The sequence below is a fragment of the Ahaetulla prasina genome, chromosome 2 (genome assembly GCF_028640845.1).
Source record: "Ahaetulla prasina isolate Xishuangbanna chromosome 2, ASM2864084v1, whole genome shotgun sequence".
Taxonomy (NCBI): domain Eukaryota; kingdom Metazoa; phylum Chordata; class Lepidosauria; order Squamata; family Colubridae; genus Ahaetulla; species Ahaetulla prasina.
Genome location: NC_080540.1, coordinates 268,965,458 through 268,989,019, shown reverse-complemented (window position 1 = coordinate 268,989,019; position 23,562 = coordinate 268,965,458). Strand labels below are relative to the sequence as shown.

At 41.8% G+C, this 23,562-nt stretch overlaps 1 protein-coding gene across 5 annotated transcripts in view; it reads right to left on the bottom strand.

Annotated features, from left to right (window-relative positions):
• ARHGEF28 (Rho guanine nucleotide exchange factor 28) overlaps positions 1-23,562 on the bottom strand; it is a 176,263-nt gene that overhangs the window by 119,535 nt on the left and 33,166 nt on the right. For all 5 annotated transcript variants that reach the window (XR_009153436.1, XM_058168968.1, XM_058168969.1 and 2 more), the window contains exons 3-4: positions 9,293-9,434; positions 6,949-7,242 (exon numbers count right to left, since the gene is read on the bottom strand). Coding sequence is in view for 4 of the 5 variants with exons in the window: in XM_058168968.1 (XP_058024951.1) it covers positions 6,949-7,242; positions 9,293-9,434 (436 nt within the window). In the remaining variant the exon portion in view is untranslated. The remainder of the gene's footprint in view (positions 1-6,948; positions 7,243-9,292; positions 9,435-23,562) is intronic.

Here is a 23,562-nt window from a genome sequence, read left to right as displayed (position 1 = left end):
TCGATAGCTTCGTTGGGGTGGTCCGGTGTGGAAAAGTACAGCTGAGTGTCATCAGCGTACAGCTGGTACCTCACACCGAAACCACTGATGATCTCACCCAGCGGCTTCATATAGATGTTGAACAAGAGGGGTGAGAGAATCGACCCCTGAGGCACCCCACAAGTGAGGCATCTCGGGGCCGACCTCTGCCCCCCCGTCAACACCGTCTGCGACCGATCGGAGAGATAGGAGGAGAACCACCGATAAACGGTGCCTCCCACTCCCAATCCCTCCAACCGGTGCAGCAGGATACCATGGTCGATGGTATCAAAAGCCGCTGAGAGGTCTAATAGGACCAAGGCAGAGGAATAACCCCTATCCCTGGCCCTCCAGAGATCATCCACCAACGCGACCAAAGCCGTCTCAGTGCTGTAACCGGGCCAGAAGCAGGACTGGAACGGGTCTAGATAGACGGTTTCCTCCAGGTACCGGGGCAGCTGACATGCCACCACACTCTCTACAACCTTCGCCGCGAAGCGAAGGTTGGAGACTGGACGATAATTACCTAACACAGCTGGGTCCAGGGAAGGCTTCTTGAGGAGAGGCCTCATCACCGCCTCTTTCAAGGCGGCCGGAAAGACCCCTTCCAACAAAGAAGCATTTGTAAGCCCCTGGAGCCAGCCTCGTGTCACATCCTGTGCGGCCAGCACCAACCAGAAATAGATATTTCAGGGAGCCCAGTTTAGATCACAGTTGAAATTTTTAAGTGACTTGCTTACCTGCTCCTATGGCAGGAATAATCCAGCTATAACTATAATTTACAGTTCATCTAAAAAATCCTTATCTACCAAGAAACATAAATCCTTCCTATTTATTTATTACATTTGTTTGTTGCCCATCTCAAAATATTAGTGAAATTATAACATTCTGCTGTAAAGGCTACTTCTTCATATTGATTTACTAATATTGTTTTTCCAACATTTCAATTTTAGTGTATGCAGAGTATGTGACAGCAGCTTTTTCTCACAAGCATACTGAATTTTGTTTCTCTGAACTACTTGTTTCCTGCACACACCTTGGATTGACTACCCAAAAGGAATGAAAGGAATCATAATCTTCGTTTTGCTCTTTATAAATATTTCTTTATCAAAATAGTACATGGGTATCTAGCACAGCACAGTTTCATAACCAGCCAGATGTCTGCAGCACCGTGGCATCCACAAATCCATCAGTGAATCCCCATGTTTCATTCTGTTCCACTGCCCACATGATTGCTCAGGCTTAGTTGCAAGAAAGAACAGAATGAAAAGTATAACATGCCTTAACTTTAAGGCAAAATTTGTAATATGAAGTATTTTAGCACTGAGCTGAAAGAGGCAACCCTAAGAGAAGAAAACGTAAGTAACCCAAGATTAGCTAAGAAGGAGTGAAGTTACTTAAATCAGGGGTCCCTAACCTTTTGGACCTCAGGGAACACTAAATTCATAATTTTAAATCCTGCAGACCTCTAATATGATCTGCCTAATGACCGGATGGGTGGGCATGGCTAGGTGGTCATGTGACTGGGTGGGTGTGGCCAACTTGATGTCACTTATGTTGAGGGGCGCCTTGCCAGCCTCTATTCACCCCTCCTATTATATTCTGTGGGTTCCGTAATAATTGAGGCTCCACAGATGTTCACACATAGCGTTTATTTTTAACTCACAGAGACCAGCAACAACACAAGAACAGCGCGCCTGCTTTGACAACCCTTTTATACTCAGCTCTCAAAGCGGGAGCCAATCAGAACAGAACAAGAAACCATCTCCACCACTAGGGGCCGCCACTGCCGGTGCAGGACATAACACTTCTTTCCTCCTAGCTTGCGCAATCGTAATCCTGGAGATACGCTGGGCGCCGCTTGATTCGGCTGGACCTTCGTGGCTCCGTTGTAGCCATGGTCATTGGCTGGCCCAACTCCTCAGCCTCTTCTGTGGGGGACTTCTCCGGCCCAGGGACCCCTAGCCCCTCCACCGGCAGAGCAGACAGGGCTTCCTCTCGGTTATCAGGTACAGGGGCTGGGCGTCTTATTCCCTTGGAGCTTAGCTCCTCTGCCCGGGATGATTGGGTTGGGCTACCTCCTGGCTCTTCCTGAGTGCCCCACTCTGGCAGCTGCCAGTCCCCTACCTGACGCCGGGCCCTGAGCTGGTCACAATGTCTGCGCCACTCTCTACCCTCATCCAACTCGACCCGTGTATGAGCACGGGCCGGTGATTCCCACAATCTTTCCTGGGAACCATAGGGGGTGGCCGCTGTAATTCCGGGCATACACTGCCTCCCCCAAATCAAATCTCCTGTTTGCCCCCATGGAGTCCAATGGCTGACTAGGTGAGTATTGGGGGTGCAATCTATCAAGTGTGGTCCTCAAACGCCTGCCCATGAGTAACTCTGCTGGGCTCTTATTCGTAAGTGGGCATGGCGTGGAATGCTGCCCCAGGAGGTACTCATCCAACCTCTCCTGCCAGCCCCCTGGGCCTGACCTGGCCAATGCCTCTTTCACTGACTGGACTGCTCATTCTGCCCGGCCATTACTGGCCGGATGAAATGGGGAAATGAGAGCATGGCGTATTCCTAGGCCCGCTAAGAACAACTCAAACTGGGCGGACGTTAGCTGTGGCCCGTTGTCCGAGACCACAAGGTTGGGCAACCCATGGGTTACAAACAACCGTCGCAAAGTTCTAATGACGGCTTCTGAAGTGGTGGAATGCATTAGTGCGATTTCCACCCACTTCGAGAAAGCATCGACGACCACTAAGAATACTTGCCCCTGGTACGGCCCCGCAAAATCTATATGGATGCGGGACCAAGGACCCCTAGGCTCCTCCCACTCTCTAGGGGGAGACTTAGGCGGCAGCGGTCTTGTCTCCTGACACCGGTGACAGGCCGACACACAGGCCTCTGTCTTTATCTAGTCCTGGCCACCACAGGTAGCTCCTACCCAGGGCCTTCATCCTAACAATGCCCGGGTGACCCCGGTGAAGTGTCCCTAGAATGGACTGTCGGAGGGGGGGGCGGAACTACAACCCTATGCCCCCAGAGGAGGCAACCCTGTTACGTAGAGAGCTCGTGCTGCCTTCGCTTATAAGGCTGCAATTCAGGGCTGACAGGACCCTGGGACCATCCACGGAGAACCCAATCAAGAACTTTTGAGATGACTCTGTCCAAGCCAGACATTCTAGCAATGTCACAAGCAGTAACGGGAAAGGAGGAACCATCAATCAGAAAAACATGGGACGCTGGAGCCAGGTCTTCCACCTTGGTCATCAATGGGCAACGGCTCAGCATGTCAGCATGGCCCAAATGTTTCCCAGGCCTATAGACCAGGGAATAGGAATAAGTCGCCAGGAACACCGACCATCTGGTCATTCTTGGTGATAGTACTTGCGGAGTCTGTCTGTCCCCGGCCAAAAGCCCCAACAGCGGCTTGTGATTGGTAACAAGTTCAAACGGGCGACCGTAGAGATAGTCATGGAACCGCTTGACCCCCGCGACCAACGCCAATGCTTCTTTATCCAACTGCAAGTAGTTGCGTTCTGCGGCGGCCAAGGTTTGAGAAAAGAATGCAATTGGGGCTTCCGACCCATTGGGCAGCCGATGACTCAACACAGCGCCGACCCCATACTGAGACGCATCGCAGGAGAGGACAAGCAGCAGGTTTTCGTTGAACTGTGTAAGAACTGCGTTAGACACCAAGAGTTGCTTGACAGCCTGGAAAGCAGCAGCAGCATTCGCACTCCAAACCCAAGGGGACCTGCTATCCAACAGACGGTGGAGAGGCTCTGCAACCAAAGCCTTGTGTGGCAGAAAGATTGCGTAAAAGTTTAAGAGCCCCAGGAATGCCTGTAACTCTGACTTGCTGCGGGGTGTCAGCGCATCAAGGATCGCCTTGGTCTTGGCCGTAGTGGGGTGTAAACCCAACCTATCCACTAGGAACCCTAGGAATTCTACCTGGGGCACAGCAACTACACACTTGCTTTTCTTAACTTTGAGCCCCACATCACTGAAATTAACTAGCACCTGGCGTAGTCTGGACATCAGTTCCGGAGTGCTTGCTGCCGAAACCAACACGTCGTCGAAATACGGCACTACCCCGGGTATTCCGTGGAGTAGGCGTTCCATGAGGCATTGGAACAACCCCGGGGCCACACTGACGCCAAATTGGAGGCGGCAGCACTTGAACGCCCCTCGGTGAGTGACAATCGTCTGTGCTGCCGCTGTGGACTCATCCACAGGCAATTGTTGGTATGCCTGTGCTAAGTCAAGCCTCGCGAAGATGGATCCTTGCCCCAAGGAGTGCAGCAGATGCTGCACCACTGGCACTGGATATGCATGGGCTTGTAATGCTCGATTAATGGTTGCCCTATAGTCCGCGCAGATGCGGATTGAACCATCCGCCTTAATGGGAGTCACAATGGGGGTCTCCCATTGGGCATAATCTACTGGTTCTAAAACGCCCTGGGCAATGAGTTTGTCCAATTCTGCATCCACCCTAGGCTTCAGGGCAAATGGCATCCGCGCGGTTTTAATCTGCGCGGCACCACCCTAGGGTCTAAGTTAAATGAAACAGGCATTCCGGTATATTTTCCCAACTGGCCATCGAACACAGTGGGAAATTCCCTGACCAGTGTATCCAGCTGACTAGCTCCAATCGAGTTAACACCCTGAATAGTCAAACCCAGGGCTTCGAACCAATTAAGCCCCAGAAGACTAGGCAATGAGCCATCTACAACTACCAGTGATAGGCGGCCTACAAATTTCTTGAATTGTACCCTGAATTTCCCACTACCCACAATGGGAATTGGCTGTCCCTGATAGTCTTTTAATAACAGCGCACAAGGCTTCAGACGCTTCTTAGCAATAGTAGGCACCAGACGCTTTATCGTGCTCCAGGAGACAATGGAAGTTGCAGATCCGGTATCAACTTCCATCAGGCATGGCCGCCCTTCGATCAGGATGGAAATTCGGATTTTCTGCTGGACCGGTTCCTCAGATCACCACCTGATCCCTGTTCCTCCCATCTCATCACGGAAAATGGCATAGCAGTCATCCTGCGGCCTCCTGGATCTCAGGTGAGGTCGTCTTCCAAGAGAAGGGCCGGCTGACAGATCCTTTTGTGGAACTCTCTCAGGCTGGACCGATCGGCAAACCCGGGCAATATGGCCCCGTCGGCCGCAACGGCGGCAAATTGCATCTTTGAAATTACAGGTGGCTCGCATATGATTTCCCCCACACCCAAAACAGCCAGTCAGAGAAAGGCTATCTCCCGCATGAGTATTTGGTTTCTTAACCTCTTTAAGGCGATGGACAGCGTCTTCCTCCTCCTCCTCCTCATATAGTGGATCAGCTTCGCTGAAATGAATTGTTGCTCCTTTTGCTATCTGCGGGCTCTGCCCTCGAGGCATATCAGCTAATGAGAGGGTGGCCAGCTCTGAGGCACATGCCTCATCTAATGCCATCTGAAATGTGAGGTCCTGCTTAGCGATGAGACACCGCTTGAGGCGTTCATCCCGGACACCGCTGACGAGCCGGTCCAAAAGGTAATCATCCAGATCAACAAATTCGCAATGGCGCACCACTTTCCGTAAAGCGGCTACATACTGGTTTATCGATTCCCCCTCAGCCTGATCCCTATGATAAAACAGCTGCCACCGGGCAATTCTGGAGGGTGTCGGGGCGTAATGTCTTTTTAATTTAGCCATGAAGTCATCCCAAGTCCCTGCATGAATTGACTGGGGGGCCATCAATGTCATGGCTGTCTCGAACATTTCTGCCCCACAGAAACCCAGGAAATAAGCACGCTTCCTTTCACTAGATAGGTTTGTATACTCATTGGCAATAAGAAAGCATTCAAAACGGGCTACAAATGCCTCCCACGATTCGGTCACTGGGTTAAAAGGCACAAAGTTCTGAGGCGATGCCATGGTTTGCTCTGTAGGACAGGGATCTGAATAGCTCTGAGGAGAAATTCACACTTTGGCTCGCTCAGTAGCTCAGCAACTCACGTACTTTCCTCAGTCCTCGTCGCCAGTATTATATTCTGTGGGTTCCGTAATAATTGAGGCTCCACAGATGTTCACACATAGCGTTTATTTTTAACTCACAGAGACCAGCAACAACACAAGAACAGCGCGCCTGCTTTGACAGCCCTTTTATACTCGGCTGTCAAAGCGGGAGCCAATCAGAACAGAACAAAAAACCATCTCCACCACTAGGGGCCACCACTGCCGGTGCAGGACATAACACCTCCCCTCCCAGACACTCCTCGCCTCCCCACCCAGGCTCCTTAGGGCCCCAACAGGAAGCAGTTGTTAGAGCTAAGCAGCCACTATGCGAAAAAGTTGGCAAAACAGCTGGATCAGTTCAAATTGGATCTGGCGGAGTAGGAGGCTCAGTAGAAGCACCTCACTAAGGATTATGAGAATAGGCTTTCCAAGCAGAAGAAAGACCTGCGGGAGTGCAAGGCCAGGTACCAGTGTCTGGAGGCTTAGAGGGCCATGAGGCAGTCCTACTGGAACAAGGTCCTCTGGCTCTTCACCACCAGCACTTCTTTCCAGCCTTCACCCAAAGCCCCACACCAGGAGGTTGAAGCAGACCCCAAGTTGGATTTCTGCCCTCCCTCTGACCCACATAAAAAGATTCCGAAGGGGGACACTCTCTGCAGCAACACAAACATTCATTGCACGTATCCGGCCCAGGGGCCATAGTGTGAGGATTTTACAGTATCCTTCCCCTGCCACGTCCACCAAGCCATACCATGCCCACCAAGCCACGCCCACCAAACCACACCCACAGAACCAGTAGTAAAAAATTTTGAAACCCACCACTGAGTATCGCATATTCAATTTCAAACTGCTGGATAAAAGGCAGGATCTAATTCTAATCACACATGCTATAAAAGACAAAAAAATAAAGTAAATGAGAATTACTTACCATCTTCTGTACTATTCCCAACGATGTTCCAGGAAGATGGAATCTCTTCACAGGCCATGGCCAGCATAATATCATGATCCATTGACTGCAAATCTCTCTCGATCAAATCAAACTGACTGAGAAGTGTGTGATGACTGGAGGGAGTGAGACAGTTGACCTGACTCACCAAGAAACATGCTAATTCACAAGCAATGTCATGTTTGAAGGTAAGAAATGAGGAGCCCAGGATCACAAATTCATTTTCCTTTCCATACATAACCACAAAGACAGAAACATCTTCTTGTTCTCTATGAGCTGAAAAAGTATAATAATTAAATGTTATATACTCAATACATACCTCTACAAAAATACATTTTATTGTCATTTCTTAAAGCATGAGAAATTGGAATTAATGTCAGATTCTATTCTCATATACTATATGTGCAGAAAAATAAATAAACAATTGATAGTATTCATCATGTACCATATAAATGTATATACACTTGACTGAAAATAGATAAGCAATGCGTAGTAATATTAGAATTAACAGAAAGGTTGATACATTTTTCAAAGGTTGATATATATATTTTTAGTTGTCAGTTGCCTTATTTACATTGCTCTTTTTTATTCAGTGTAATTTGCACCGTCCACTTGTATTGGGATGCAAGTGTTACCAACATCCAGCCAGAACACCAACTAGTCCAGGCAGAAAAACATGCCAGAAGAATCACTAACCACATTATGTTGGCTGTGAATTCTGGAATTTATGGTTAAAGCATACATAGAGTTGCCCCATCAGCGAAGATGCTGTTATTAATACAAACAAAAAGGATTGTATTATATGAGCTTGTATTATATGAGCAATGTGACACAACAAGCCAGGTTGCGACTGCCTGGCCATGCAAGTAGTACTATAATTACTTCTGCACTCATCAGTATTTAATACTAGATGTCAAGGGTAGACGATTCTCCCAATGGCTACTTCGTTACAGGTAGTCCTCATTTAACAACTGTTCAAAGTTATCTCAAAAAGCTACTTATGACCTGCCCTCAAAGATAGGACGGCTGCATTCCTCTCCAGTGTGATCATATGACTGCAGTTCCAGTGCTTTGGCAATCAGTTCATCTTTATGACCAGTTACAATATTCCTCAACCATGTGACAATATGCAACTTTTTTGCCAGTTTCCAGCATCTTTACTGGTTTCTTGCAAGGAACACCCATTCAGGGGAATGGGTTTGTTTAACATGGTTTACTTAACAGCCACATGATTCGTTTAATGTTGTATAAACAGTAGTAAAATAGAATCAGGTTACGGCAACTCGTTTAGTGACCACAACGACTAATGACCAAAATTCTGGGTTCAGTTGTGATTGCTGAGGCATGATTAAGTAATAAGATAATGGTGCTGAAAGGAGAGCACTCAAAATGGGAAGGAAAAGCAATTCATCAAGGCACCTGATAACCACAGAATCCAGATTGGTCTACGCCCCTTTTACCAGAAGATAAAAAATAGCTTGGATAATGCTAGGTATTGATTATCTGGGAGAAAAATCTATCAGTGAGGTCATTAGGAATCAAGAATGACTTAATAGCACATCATCAATCAACCAATGTTAATGGAAAAATATTGCCTATGTCTATCTAACCATAGTTAACAAATAGCTATCAAAAAGCTGTAAAAACTAGCAAATTTTATAATGACTTATAAGTCTTATAAAAGTCTTTATAATGCAAGTCATGCTTTAGTTTGAAATATATATTGTAAATAAAAGGTTTTCATTCCTGATTCTTTAAACTGTACATATTAAGTAGGATCAGGGGTGAAATCCAGTAGGTTTTGACAGGTTCTGGAGAACCAGTAGCGGAAATTTTGAGTAGTTCAGAGAACTGGCAAATACCACCTCTGGATGGCTCCAGAGTGGGATGGGAATGGAAAATTTGCAATATCCCTCTCTCAGGAGTGGGGAGGGAATGGGGATTTTGCAGTATCCTTCCCCTGCCACGCTCACCAAGCCATGTCCACCAGGCCACACCCACAGAACTGATAGTAAAAAAAATTGGACTGAGTAGGATCACAAATAATGCTTGGACTTGGACAAGGAGAAACTAAGCAATATGGAGATTAGGCATTTTGGAGAACTCACTGCCACTTATTGCTATGCTTAGTGGTTATCTGGAAAGAGTTTTTACGTCTTAGCCCAGTAACTGTACACAAGAGACAAAAACTCTCTTGCTGTTGTCTGACTTCCACTGTGATAACAATTAAATATTCAAAATCCAATAATTAATAGCCCTTCCAAAACAGATTAAAATGCTGCAATAAGACGATAAATGGACAATGAAGCAGAGCTATACCACTCACCTGGAATGATAGATTCAAGAGTGTTTTCTGTAACTTGTTTGGCAAAAACCACATGTTTTTGTATTGATCCTTTGTAAACAAAGTAAAATTCAGCCTCCTCTGGAAGAATGTTGTCAAACTTTCCATATATAATGGTTTGCCCCTAGAAAGTGGACATATTTTTAATGCTATATCACATAATATAAATATTTCTAATTACAGCGAGCTGGCAATACAGACTGGGCATATTCTACAGTATTTAACATGGTTAAAGTTTTCACATGGTAATCAGTGAGGTGGAAAATGTTTACTTGTAGACAAATTCTGATAAAAGTTTTGCAGTTCAAACCAGGATTTACAAAACTATAAACAAATCACACATTTTCTGAGCAACTGAAATTAACAAACCAGAAACAATTCCATTATATAACTCTGAAGGGAGTTTTCAAAAGAATGAAATATACAAGAGAGCAATAACAAAGAATCAGATACGTTTTGGGGAGGAAGTGTAGATGGAGCAGTGTTTCCTTAAAAGAAGAACTATGTACTTGTTGCTACCATTATTTTTTTAAAATGTAGTTTTAACAATAGTCAATAAAATTGTCCTCATCTGACAGTAGCAACTTGTTAACAAGCAAAATAACAAAAACAAATACTTCAAAATATCTTTTTAACACAGAGGCCTTCAAATCAATTCCCCTGGATTGAAAGTTAGAGAAAAACTATATGGAGCAAAATGCCAGTAATGGGCAGAGCCAGATATTCTCTCCTCTTCACTAAAATCCCTTCCATAACAGTATATATTTTCTTACTTATACATAAGAGAACATGTACTGAATTCCGGTTCAACTATGGCTGGATTCATACAATTTACTAAGGCAAAACCAAACAAATAAATTTTGATGGTGTAAACTTTCATAGCTGGCAATGAAGTAATGATGAGCTTTGGGCTGGAAGCCTGTGTTCCCTTTTTCTGTTGTTTTAAAACAAGAAAACTAGACCACTGTTATCCAGTCTGAAAGCTCATCACTGCTTTAAATAACATTTGGGCTTACATGTGAAAACATGCATGCATTAATAGGTATATGTATGTAACCAATGGATGTGGATCAGTGGGCATGCATTAAGAGATTCCATCACATCCTAACATACAAACATACATACATACATAACATATCATTTGATATGGTTTGAAAAGCAGAGCCACCAACAACTTTCTGGAGCACCTGAAATTAGACTGTGTGCCATGTATTCCTACTATTTTTTTAAATGTAAATTAATTTAATTAAATCCTTAAGTCCTTAAGGATTTACTTGTTTGTTGAAGTAAAGAGCAAATCTAGCAGTTAAACACTAAGTAAGCACTAAGTAGAACATATCTTTTTATGTATGAATTACTAAGTTCAAAGTGTACACAAAACCAAATTATATATCCCCCTTATCTCCAGATAACAATACAAGGGCACCAATATTACATTGTTTTCCTAATCTCTGCAAGTGCCAATCAATCAAATGTAGGCAGGACTTCTTGTAGCCAGGTCATCCCAGGTATTCTTTAATTATTATTGACGATTACAACCACAGTTTTTTGTACCATGCTGGACAATGGATAATTCTGACAAACCTTGGCATCAAAGCATAAAGCTCCATCAGTCTACAGGCAACACCCAGGTCTAGCTTTACTTTTGATGCAAAGTTGGTCTTGCTTATTTGCTATCTGGGTGTGATGGGAGAACAGGATACAAAAGAACTAACTGATAATGAATCAGACAAAACTTAGGAAATGATGACTGACAAACATTATGAGGAGGAGTTATATCTCACCAACAAATTAAATCTTTCATATATTATGCCTTAGTATGTCCTGGTTCTTTGAAAATGGATTATATTACTAGTAAAACAGACATACAGGTGACAATATAATTTCATCAAATGAAACCAAAGTTCATTTACAGAAAAGACATTTCCAAATGTGCATTTTCCAGAAAAATTTTTTTTCCCAATGACATTTATATTACTCATTTAAGCCAAGTTGAAATTCTAACTATTCCAAATCAAATTTAAGATAGTAATTTCTATGCAGGGTTCTTTAAAACATCCAGAATATTTTTTTTGCAGTCAGCAAGTATAACCTGGACACAGCATGCATGTGTCCAGTTTATACATTTACACATCTAGAAATATAAATCAAATGCATAACTGGAAATTTAAGAGAGGAGAATCACAAACTAATGTACAACTTAAAATACAAATGTCTAAAAAATTTTTTGATGAAATGTGACAACATGCCTGTTTAAAGTTTTCACTTATTCCATGGACTTTGATAGAAAAATGAAAGCTAAATGAACTGAACAGAACCAGAAGATCATTCTTTACAACAGAAAACTAACAGAAAACTAAAACTAGAAACTAAACTACTATAAAAGGTAAGTAAACAATTAATGGAAAAACACTTAGAACATTTCTGAGGTACAGACTCTTGCAGGAACTTAATATATTTACTAAATACACTTAAATAAAAAGCCAAATACATAGTAATGGAAATAAGCTTCCATTATTATTGTTGTTGTTGTTGTTGTTACTATTATTACTATTATTATGGTTAGTCCCACAAACAGTCAGATGCATTTTTATCAACCTACTGAATCCTTCCAAAGGACCTAGGATAGGCAGACGTTGATGTTTCATTATGTTAAAGGTATTGGAGCAGGATGTAAACTGTTCTGAGTAAAGCTGCCTTTTGCAATTGACTGATGGTGACAATGCCAATGGTATTTAAGTGGCGTTTTGAGATTGCACCAGGTCGCCTATTACTATTGGTGCTTTCTTTTGCCACAGTCATTCCATTTCTATTTACAGATCTTTGTACTTTGTTTTCCAGTTCTTTCTCATTTATTATGCTGTCTCCAGGTGTTGCAATGTCCATTACCCAGACTTTTTTTGTCTTTCTTATCAACAATGTTTAGTCTGGGGTATTATGTGGCAGGTGTCCGTCTGTTTGAAATCTAAAGTCCTGGAGCATGTTAACTTCTTCATTTTCTATTATTTTCTCTTTTTTACGATCCCATCAGTTCTTCCTTGGAGGCAAATGATATTTCTTACAAATCTTTCAATGCACCACAATTGCTATATCATGCCATTGCTTGTAATCAGCTTGAATAATCTTGCAGTAACTAATATGGTGGTCTACTGTTTCCTCAGTTTCTTTGCAGGGACAGCATTTGTTGTCTGTTGCTGTTTCCTCAATTCTGGCTTTGTATGAATTTGTTCTTAAGTCTTGTTCAGCCAGAATTAGCTCCTGCGTCTCTTTCTTCAGCTCTCCTGCTCTTAGCCATTGCCAGGTCTTGTTGTTAGCTACTCTGACTACTATTTTCTATGTACTGCCATGTAATAGTTCGACTTGCCATATCTTTCTGTTCTTAATTTGGTCTTTCTTATAGGCCATGTTTGTCTCTCAATAAGCCTTCCTAGTATATTAGATTCAATGCATCTTTTTCACTGTCTTTTAAATATTCTTACAATGTCCTTTTTTAATCTGCAACCGTACCATTATTATTATTGTTGTTGTTTATTTATTTATTTGTTTGTTTGTTTGTTTGTTTAATTCATTAAACTTGAAACTCGGTCAACTGATGTGTCACAAATACGATTGACTGGTACTAATGGTTGTTACGGGTTGCTGCCAGCATTCTAGGTATCAACCAAGTACCTTTTTAAAATATATGATGTTCCGAGTAGTGCAGTTTTTTGCAGTTCCGCTGGTGTTATTGCAGGAAGCTGCAATTTCTTGATGTGTTTTGTAAAATTTTTGGACATGGTGCCAAGTGCCCCAATGACAATGGGTATCACTATTACATGTTTCATCCATAATTGCGTAGTTTCTACACCCAGGTCGCGATATTTTGTGATTTTTTTCCAGTTCTTTTTCTTCGACTCTGGCGTCTCCTAGTACCAGAATATCAATAAATTGTACATTTCAGTTTTCGACAACTGTGATATCTGGTGTGTTGTGTTCCAAATGACGATCTTTCTGTATTCGAAAATCCCTTCACCTTCTCATTTTCAATAACCTTTTCTACTTTATGTTCCCATGACTTTTTGGATACAGATAAGTTGTAATTACCAGTGGAGTAATTTAGCAATTTGGCCATGTCTATTATTATCATCATCATCACCATCACCATTATCATCATTATCATTATTATTACCATATAAAAGAGACCTCCAACTTTGTGCTTTCCAGATGTATCTGAACCAATTTAAAAGAGATCAAAGAAAGATGGGAGGAATATACTGAAATACTGTACAGTAGAGATGTTCAACATAGAAGATAGATAGGAAATATTTCCTACTTATAAAAACCTTTATTACTTAGAAGATAAAATTAAATTAGCATTCCGGTTATTACTAAGTCAGAAGGAACAGAACAAGAAGACTATTCTCTTCCCTTATTTATTCAACCTATATGCTGAATATCTACTGTATTAGGAAAGCTAGATTGGAAGAAGATTAGTGTAATTTTAAAACTGGAAGAAGAAACATCAACAACTTAAACTATGCTGGAGACATTATTCTAATAGATGAAAATGGAAAGAATCTGCAAAGTTTACTAATAAAAGTCAGCCCCCACTATTTTAATATGTTAGGCAACATGTTTTCCAAACAGATTCCCATGGTATCCTTTTTCACTATCTAAAGCTACAGTGTAAATTAGAAAGAAACATAAATGCACATGTACAAAATTAATTATGATCTGGATCAAGTCTTTCATCTCTTAATATATTAATATTTAAATCAATATTAAAGTCCAGGTTAAATGAACTGTTGTTGTTGTTAGTTGCGAAGTCGTATCCAACCCATCGCGACCCCATGGACAATGTTCTTCCAGGCCTTCCTGTCCTCTACCATCCTCTGGAGTCCATTTAAGCTCATGCCTACTGCTTCAGTGACTCCATCCAGCCACCTCGTTCTCTGTCGTCCCGTTCTTTTTTTGCTCTCAATCTTTCCCAGCATTAGGCTCTTCTCCAGTGATTCCTTCCTTCTCATTAGGTGGCCAAAGTATTTCAGTTTCATTTTCAGGATCTGGCCTTCTAAAGAGCAGTCAGGGTTGATCTCCTCTAGGACTGACTTGTTTGTTCGCCTTGCAGTCCAAGGGACTCACAGGAGTCTTCTCCAGCACCAGAGTTCAAAGGCCTCAATTCTTTGGCGCTCAGCCTTTCTTATGGTCCAGCTTTCACAGCCATACATTGCAACTGGTAAAACCATAGCCTTGACTATATGCACTTTTGTTGGAAGAGTGATGTCTCTGCCTTTTAGTTGCTGTCTAGATTTGCCATAGCTTTCCTCCCTAGGAGCAAGCGTCTTTTAATTTCTTGGCTGCAGTCCCCATCTGTGGTGATCTTGGAGCCCAGGAAAATAAAATCTGTCACTACCTCCATTTCTTCCCCATCTATTTGCCAGGAACTGAGAGGGCCAGATGCCATGATGCCAGTAGGAACAGTAGGAATGTCAGCATTTTGTCACACAGTGGAGACTCCTTTCACAACTATCAAGGCAAAAATTTCAAAACTAGATTTCCATGGATCCAAAAACTCAGATAAGTATGTTTACTGTACAAAAGGTTTGAAGCCATTATGAGAACAATACAGTAACTGTTGTTTCAGATGTGGGCTTATTTATAGTGAAATCATAGTTAAAAATTCTTGTAATTTTTTCTCCCCCTACCTCATGAGAAATTGTGCAAAGGAAGGAGGAAGGAATGTAAAAGATAGCCAGCATAAATAATCAAGAGAGAATGGGTGAGTTAGTTGAGAATTACCTGATAAATAGCAACTGAATCCAATCAATCAGAATAGAGCTGGAAATGACCTTGGAGGTCTTCTAATCCAAACCCCTGCTCAAGCAGGAAACCATAACCATTTCAAACACGTGACTATCCAGTCACTTCTTAAAAACCTACAGTGATGAAGCATCTACAACCATGATGGCGAACCTATGGCATGCATGCCAGAGGTGGCACACAGCCCTCTCTCTGATGGCACGTGAGCCGTTGCCCCAGTTCAGTTCCGCTGCGCACGCGCATACGTATCCTGCCAGCCAGCTATCTTTTGACTCTGCTATGCATGCATGGGGGGATGGGGTGCATCCATGGGCCCATGTGCATAGGCATGGGGGGCAGGCCACATCACAGGGGCTGCACACGCATTGCATTTTGGGGGTTCAGGTCTGAGCGCTTTAGGCACTCGGTCCAGAAAAGGTTAGCCATCACTGATCTATAACTTCTGATGGCAAGCTGTTCCGCTGGTTAATTGTCCTCACTGTTAGGAAGTTTTTCGCTAGTTTCTTGCTTCTCTCCTTGATTAGTTTCCATCCATTGTTTCTTGTTCTGCCTACAGGTGCTTTGGTAAATAAGTTGCCCCCCTCCTCTTTGTGGCAACCTCTCAAACACTGGGGTTACTGCTATCATGTCACCCCTAGTCCTTCTTATCTCTAGACTGCCAAACCCAAATCCTCCAACCATTCTTCATATGTTTTAGTCTCCAGGCCTTTAATCATCTTAGTTGCTGTTCTTTGCACTTTTTCCAAAGTCTCAACATCTTTTTTGTAATGTGGTGACCAAAACTGGATGCAGTATTCCAGGTGTGGCCTTACTAAGGCTTTATAAGTGGTATTTTACTTCACATGATTTTGATTCTATGCCTCTGTTTATACAAGCACAGGTTGTATTAGCTTTTTTGGCAGCGGCTGCATACTGCTGGCTCATATTTAAATGATCATCCACTAGGACACCAAGGTCCCTCTCAGAGTTACTGTTTTTGAGCCAGGTTTCGCCAAATCTGTACTTGTACCTTTGGTTTTTCCTGCCCATGTGTAAAACTTTGCTTTTCTCCACATTAAATTTCATGTAGTTGGATACATCCAACTTTTTGGATCCTGAGTTGTCTTCTGGGGTGTTGGCTATTCCTGCCAGATTAGTGTCATCTGCAAATCTGATGAGTTCCCCCTTCTATTCCCTCTTCTAAGTAATTTATAAAGATACTGACGAGTACTGGTTTATAAAGATATTGAAGAGTACTGGGCCTAAGACAGAACCTAGTTTCACTGCACTGTTTACCTCCCTCCATGTAGATATAGTACCATTAAGGATGACTCATTGAGTACAGTTTGTCAGCTATTTACAAATCCATCTAGTGGTGATGCTATAATCCCACATTTTTCTAGTTTACCAAGAAATAGGTTGTGGTCTACTTTATCTAATGCCTTGCTGAAGTCTAAATATACTATGTCCACAGCATTTTGCTTGTCTACTAATTTAGTCACTTCATCAAAGAATGAAATAAGGTTGATTTGGCATGACCTGTTTTTAACAAACTCATGCGGGCTTTTAGTTATAACTTTATTTGTTTCTAGATGTTCACAGATCTGGTTTTTTATTATCTTTTCTAGTATCTTCTTAGGTACAGGTAATCCTTGACTTACAACAGTTCGTTTAGAGACTGTTCAAAGTTACAATGGCACTGAAGAAAGTGACTTATGACCAGTTTTCACAATTATGACTGTTGTAGCATCCTCATGTGATTAAAATTCAGGTGCTTGACAACTGATTCATATTTACGATGGTTGCAATGTCCCAGGGTGACATTTTTCCCTTTCGCAATCTTCTTGCAAACAAAGTCAATGGGGAAGCTAGATTCACTTAACAAACAGTTTGACTAATTTAAGAACTATAGTGATTCACTTAACTGTGGCAAGAAGGATCGTAAAATGGGGCAAACTCACTTAACAAATGTTTCTTTTAGAAACAGAAATTTTGGGCTCAATTGTGGCCCTAAGTTTAAGACTACCTATATTGTTGATATTAGTCTGATTGGTCTGTAGTTTCCTGGGTCTGGTTTTTTTTTTCCTTTTTTGAAGATGGTAACCACAACAGCTTTTTCCCAATCCTCGAGTAATTTCTCTGTGTTCCAGGATTTTTGAAAGATACGCTACAATGGTTCTGAGAGAACATCTGCCAGTGCCTTCAGAACTCTGGGATGTAAACCATCAGGTCCTGGTGATTTAAATTCGTCAAGGTCAGGTAGGTGTTCTCTAACTATTTTATTGCTTATTTTAATTTTTATTTTTAGAAATCTGCAAGTGTTTAAAGCAGTGGTCTCCAACCTTGACAACCTTAAGCCTGGAGGATTTCAACTCCCAGAATTCCCCAGCCAGCTTAGCTGGCTGGGGAATTCTGGGAGTTGAAGTCCGCCAGGCTTAAAATTGCCAAGGTTAAAGCATCTGTATCACTATGATGGCAAAATGACTGTTATATCAGGTGGGCTGCTAGTTAATAAAATAAGCTAAGTAGTGCTCTGATTATTACTTAACCTACTATTCACATAAATTTGGGGCATTTGTCTCTTGCATAATGAGTAAAATTCTCAACACTTCAAAATATTTTTGCAATAAAACTAAGGTTAGCCATATTAGAAATCAAGAGACAAAAATTATTTTGGCTTAATTAGTTTCATATTACAGACATTATACTAGCACACTCAAATATGTGGGTTTCTTACATCCAAATAATAATCAAGATCTTAGTAATTACAATTGCATGTTTTTCTGTTCCTGTCCGGGAGGTAAAATTAATTCAATCTGTGTAAATGTGACACACCCTTGCATCTGGATCTACTTTCTTCCACATCTCTTTGAATTCTTCATACCTATGCTTATACTTAGGTGAAAAGCTTTTGAGACTTAGGTGTGCATACAGATACTACTATTTTATAAAAATGAAATGCAGGTGTAAACATGAGCTAGAATCCCAAGAACAGACAATTATTTCCAATATCCCAAAGATTTTATAGTAGACATTCTTAGTAAATAAACCCGTCTATTAAACACAAGCTGCATTTAAAACTGGGTCAGAGATCATTTTAAAAACTATGGGGGGGAGCGCAGGACAGAAGCTAGTTTGTTTCATAAAACTTTTGACTTAATCAAAAAATACTCTGTTTCTATATGACTGCCTTTTTTGTTCCTCATTTTGCCCCATTTTAAAATGTAAAAGTTACTAAATTGCCTTACAATGATTTCTTAAACCCTGTGATGTTATGATCCTCTAAAATAATAAAGAAACCAGCCTTACCGCCTCTGTTAATATATGAAATTATGTGACATCCTTTCCCTATGAATAGGTCACAAATTACAAAGAAAAGAAGCCATCTGATCAGCATCACAAGAAAGAGAAGTGCACACCCCTGTCATCATTCAAGAAGTCCTTGGATTTAGATTCACTTAACAATGGTTTGAAATAACAATAGCTTCAGAAAGGATGCTTTAGGGACTGTAAAGTACCATATTTTTGATAGTATAAGATGCACCTTTCCCCCCCAAAAAAGAGGGTGAAAATCTGGGTCCGTCTTATACTGCGAATGTACCGCAGCCCAGCCTCTCAAACGGAGGCTTCAGATGCCGAAAAAAGCATCAGAAAGGAAGCTTCAGAAAAAAAGCCTCAGAAACAAAGTTTTCTGAAGCTCTGTTTCAGAGGCTTAAAAGTTTTTTCTGAAACAGAGTTTCAGAAGTTTCAGAGGCTGGGAAAAAAAAGCAAGGCACGGAGCTCACAACCATTGAACCTGTTGCTAAAATTCACCTCTGGGAACAGCTGATTGGGGGTATTCCCTGCCAATCAGCATTTTTCTTATTTTCCTCCCCAAAAACTAAAGCGTGTCTTATACTTTGGTGCGTCTTATACTCCGAACAATACATTATTTCCAACCACTGCAAAACATTGGACTGTCCCAACTATGGTCAGGTGACTGTGATCTTGGTGCTGGGCAACCTGTTTACATTTACCACCAGTTGCCAAATGCCCTGTGATCATGTGGTCACTATTTGCAATATTCTCTGCCAGCATCCCCAGAAAGTTAATGGGGGAGCAAGAAGGGAATGTTGCAACCTACTACCACCTGCCAAGGGGACTCCCTCTCATGTCTGGGGCTGACTGAAAGAGCTGCCTGGCCAAAGATTTCAGTTCCCTCTTCTGCATTGTGGAATTGAAAACCTTGGGCAGGAAGCACTTTCAGAGTGAAATCCTAGACATGATAGGGCAGAGAGAGCCCCAAATTTCCCAGGCAAGTTTCCACATGCCAGTGGACCCCATAGCTTATGCCAGGTTCCCAGGACCTCCTTAACCCTTCAGGCACTCCTGCACTTTACTTAACAACCAATGAGATTGCTTAACTACCATAACTGGGAATGCTGGGATTGCAGTCATTAAGCAAAGCGGCCATTTAAATCTTTCTTTAGGATTCCAGTCCTAATTGTGTCTTAAATCAATGTTGCTTACCTGGCTTGTTCCCTAATGCAACCTGCAAACTGAGAATATAACTTCACATTGCCTAATTAACTGGGCGATTCAGCAGACAGAGCGATTTGCACCTGCTCTTTGATCCTTTTCTTTGTCTAGCCTCCTTTTCCATCTGTTTGGCATGCCTACAATTCTGCTCACTATAGAAGAATATTGAAAAAACATAGAAAGATCCAAGATCTATCTTCTTACTTTAGGTTGCAAAATTGCAACCATTGGCTATCCATTATATTTCTGAATATCCAATCTATACCCAATTAAAATATTTCATGTTTAACTATGGCTTGTAGATTACATTCTATCTACACTTATGACTCCTTTTTACACAGCCTTGGAAAGTGTTGTTGTTTTTTTTATTTAGTATCAAATTAAAGAATACCTACATTTCTGTATATTTTCAATTATAGATAAAAGATAAGTGATTGTAGTCAGTTATCCTTTTTCAGCCAGGCTTTCAGTTTTATCATTCTGCAATTACCAATAATTACAAGCTACAAGGATGTACTTCAATGTCTATATTTGGCTCGCTTGCACAATTATCCACATCTTCCCACTCTGATATGATTGTAAAATACAAACTGTGCCCACAGGTCCAAATAGATCAAGATGTTTCCATCCAAATCACAACTACTGTTAGGCTGTTCAGTAGCCAACAAGCCAAAGCTGAGAGAGATTTCCAGACTGCTCCTTCAATAGCTGCCATATGAATGGCAGAGAACCAAGTCTGGCTAAAGCTTCCGTCTGCAAGGATCTTTTTATTTCTCCATAACTTTTGCATTCTCTGACTTCCCTTGTTATATTGGAACTAGTTTATTACAACAAAATGAGAACTCTTAACCATTATTTTCCACAAAAACTCTATGCCTTGCGTGCTTACTTTAAAAGGTCATTGTTTAAAAGAAGTATTCTTGCCTCTCTCTCTCTAGGCACCAGTAACCTGATCTAGAAAAGGACTGAAAGTAAACATCTATTTCAAGTACTATGCACTTTGGAGAAACTCACAAGCATTTTCTGAGTAAAACCAGAAAAACCGAGACCATTTCCAAATTTGTCCCAGATGTTATGACTAAAATCTTTTCAAAGGAAGGATGAATTCATACTTTGCAGTGAAAGCTAACTAAATCTTATGTGAACATACTGGCCGATGTTAACGAAAAGCCAACGTGAGTTTGTCAAAAACAGATCATGCCAGACAAATCTTACTGCATTTTTTGACAAAGTGACAAAATTAGTAGGCCAAAAGACTGCTGTGGATATAATTTACTTGGAATTCAGTAAGGCATTTGATAAAGTAGACCATAAGCTACTATAGGTAGTCCTCGACTTACAATAGTTCATTTAGTGACAGTTCAAAGTTACGACAACACTGGAAAAAGTGACTTATGGCCATTTTTCACAGTTACGACCTCTGCAACATCCCCATGGTCATGTGATCAAAATTCAGATGCTGGGCAATTTATTTGTATTTATGACGGTTGCAGTGTCCCAGGGTCATGTGACCAGCATTTGCCACGTTCTGACAAGCAAAGTCAATGGGGAGGCAGTTTCACTTAACAACTTCGTTACTAACTTAATAACTGAAATGATTCACTTAACAACTGTGGCAAGAAAGGTCATAAAATAGGGCAAAACTCATTTAACAAATGTCTCACAGAACATTTGGGCTCAACTGTGGTCGTAAGTCAAGTATTACTTGATAAGTTAGAAAAATACAGCTTGGACAGCATCACCACGAGATAGATTTGTAACTACACTCAACATGTAGTCCTCAATGGAACTGCATCTACATAGAGGGGTACCCCAAGGCTCTGTTTTAGATCAATCACTTCCTAAGCACTAGGAAGCACTAGGAAGCACTAGATAAAAATAATTTGTGAAATATATATCGGAATAAAGTATAGAATTGCAGAGCAAAAGGACAAAGAGTGTATCAAGCTAGAGGAAAAATATGATTTTCTTTGGTTGAAATATCTTTGTAGAAGAAAGATTAGCATATTGGTTTTTTTTTAAAGCAAAAATCCTGATTAATTGGTTCTTCTGAGTTGGTTTGTTTAGCTCTTCACTACAGTAATAATTTACTGGGCAACATAAATAAAAGGCAGGCTAAAAAAATTATTTATGAAAAGCCAGTTTCAAAGGTCCTCAAAGGGATATTTATCATAAAGCTTACTAATATTTTCATACTTGAAAAATCTATTACAGATTTATTTATTTATTTTATTTATTTATTCGAATTTTTATACCGCCCTATCTCCCGAAGGACTCAGGGCGGTGTACAGCCAAATAAAAACATAAGAATAATACAAATAAAAACAACAATTAAAAAACTTATTAATTAGGCCAAAATTAAAATATCACTAAAATAGTATAAAACCCCATTAAAACTAAATTTAAAACTAAAAACCCTAGGCTAGCCCTGCACAAATAAATAGATGTGTCTTAAGCTCGCAGCGGAAGGTTCGGAGGTCGGGAAGTTGGCGCAGCCCTGGGGGAAGCTCGTTCCAGAGGGTGGGAGCCCCCACAGAGAAAGCCCTTCCTCTGGGTGTCGCCAGTCGGCACTGCCTGGCGGACGGCACCCTAAGGAGTCCCTCTCTGTGAGAGCGTACGGGTCGGTGGGAGATAAGTGCCACAAGGTTATTCTAGGTCTAGAATTAAATGCAACCCTAACCCTAACCCTCACCAAATGTTAACACAGAAACTTTGACCAAACGCATTATCTAGAATTTTTGAACAAGCCAAAGATGAAAACAAATTTTCAAGCTCTACTACTCTGTGGTCTGCCAGATCAAAGCTTAATATAAACACACTGAATCTGAATATAGAATTGATCAAAGCAGTCCAGGATGAAACTAAATACTAATTCTTAAATATTCTATCCTTTTATTCACTGCAATATGGAACTTGTAAAGCAGGGGTCACCAACCTTTCGGACCTCAGGGACCACTAAATTCATAATTTTAAATCTGGCGGACCACTAATATGATCTGCCTAATTGACCAGCTGGGTGGGTGTGGCTAGGTGGTCATGTGACTGGGTGGGTGGGGCCAACTCAATGTCACTCACATCAAGGGGCACCTCGCCAGCCTCTACTCGTCCCTCCCCTCCCAGTCACTCCTCACCTGCCCATCTGGGCTCCTTAAGGCCCCAACAGGAAGCAGTTGTTGGACCTAAGCAGCCACCATGAGAAAGAGTGGGCAAACAGCTGGCTCAGTTCAAATTGGATGTGACCGAGAAGGAGACTCAGCAGAAGCACCTCACTCAGGACTAGGAGCATAGGCTTTCCAAGCAGAGGGAAGACCTGCGAGAGTGCAAGGCCAGGTACCAGGGCCTGGAGGTTCAGCGGGCTGAGTTGGTCAGCCAGTTCCAGGCCAGGATGCAATCCCACTGGAACAAGGTCCTCTTCTCTTTGCCACCAGCGTCGCTTCCCTCCAGCCTTTGCCCAAAGCCCTGCACCAGGAAGCTGAAGCAGACCCCAAGTCGGAATTTCTCTCCCCCCCCACCTGCACAAAAAAGACCCCGAAGGGGGAGACTCTCAGTAGCAACACAAACGCTCATTGCACATATCTGTCCCAGGGGCCATAGTTTGAGCACCACTGATTTAGTGCAATATAAAAAATGCAAATTTTCTCATGGACCACTAGTTCTATAGGACAACTTTAGGGAATACTTCCTATTTTTTAGTGAAGAACAAATCTATTTATTTATTGTTTACAGATTCCTATGCCATCTACTCCTCAATGATTCTGGATGGCTTACTGTTACAACAGTATGCAACTAGTGTGACTGACCTTGGCGAAAGAGGGGAAGAGATGCTGCTTAGGAAACAATAAGACAAGAGAGACAGGAGCTCCCAGTAGCTTAAAGTGTCAGACAAAGAAACTCGGGAAAGACCTACCATAATGGATCAAATAGTTAAAAGGGCAGCAGGAAGTTTGTATGTTCAG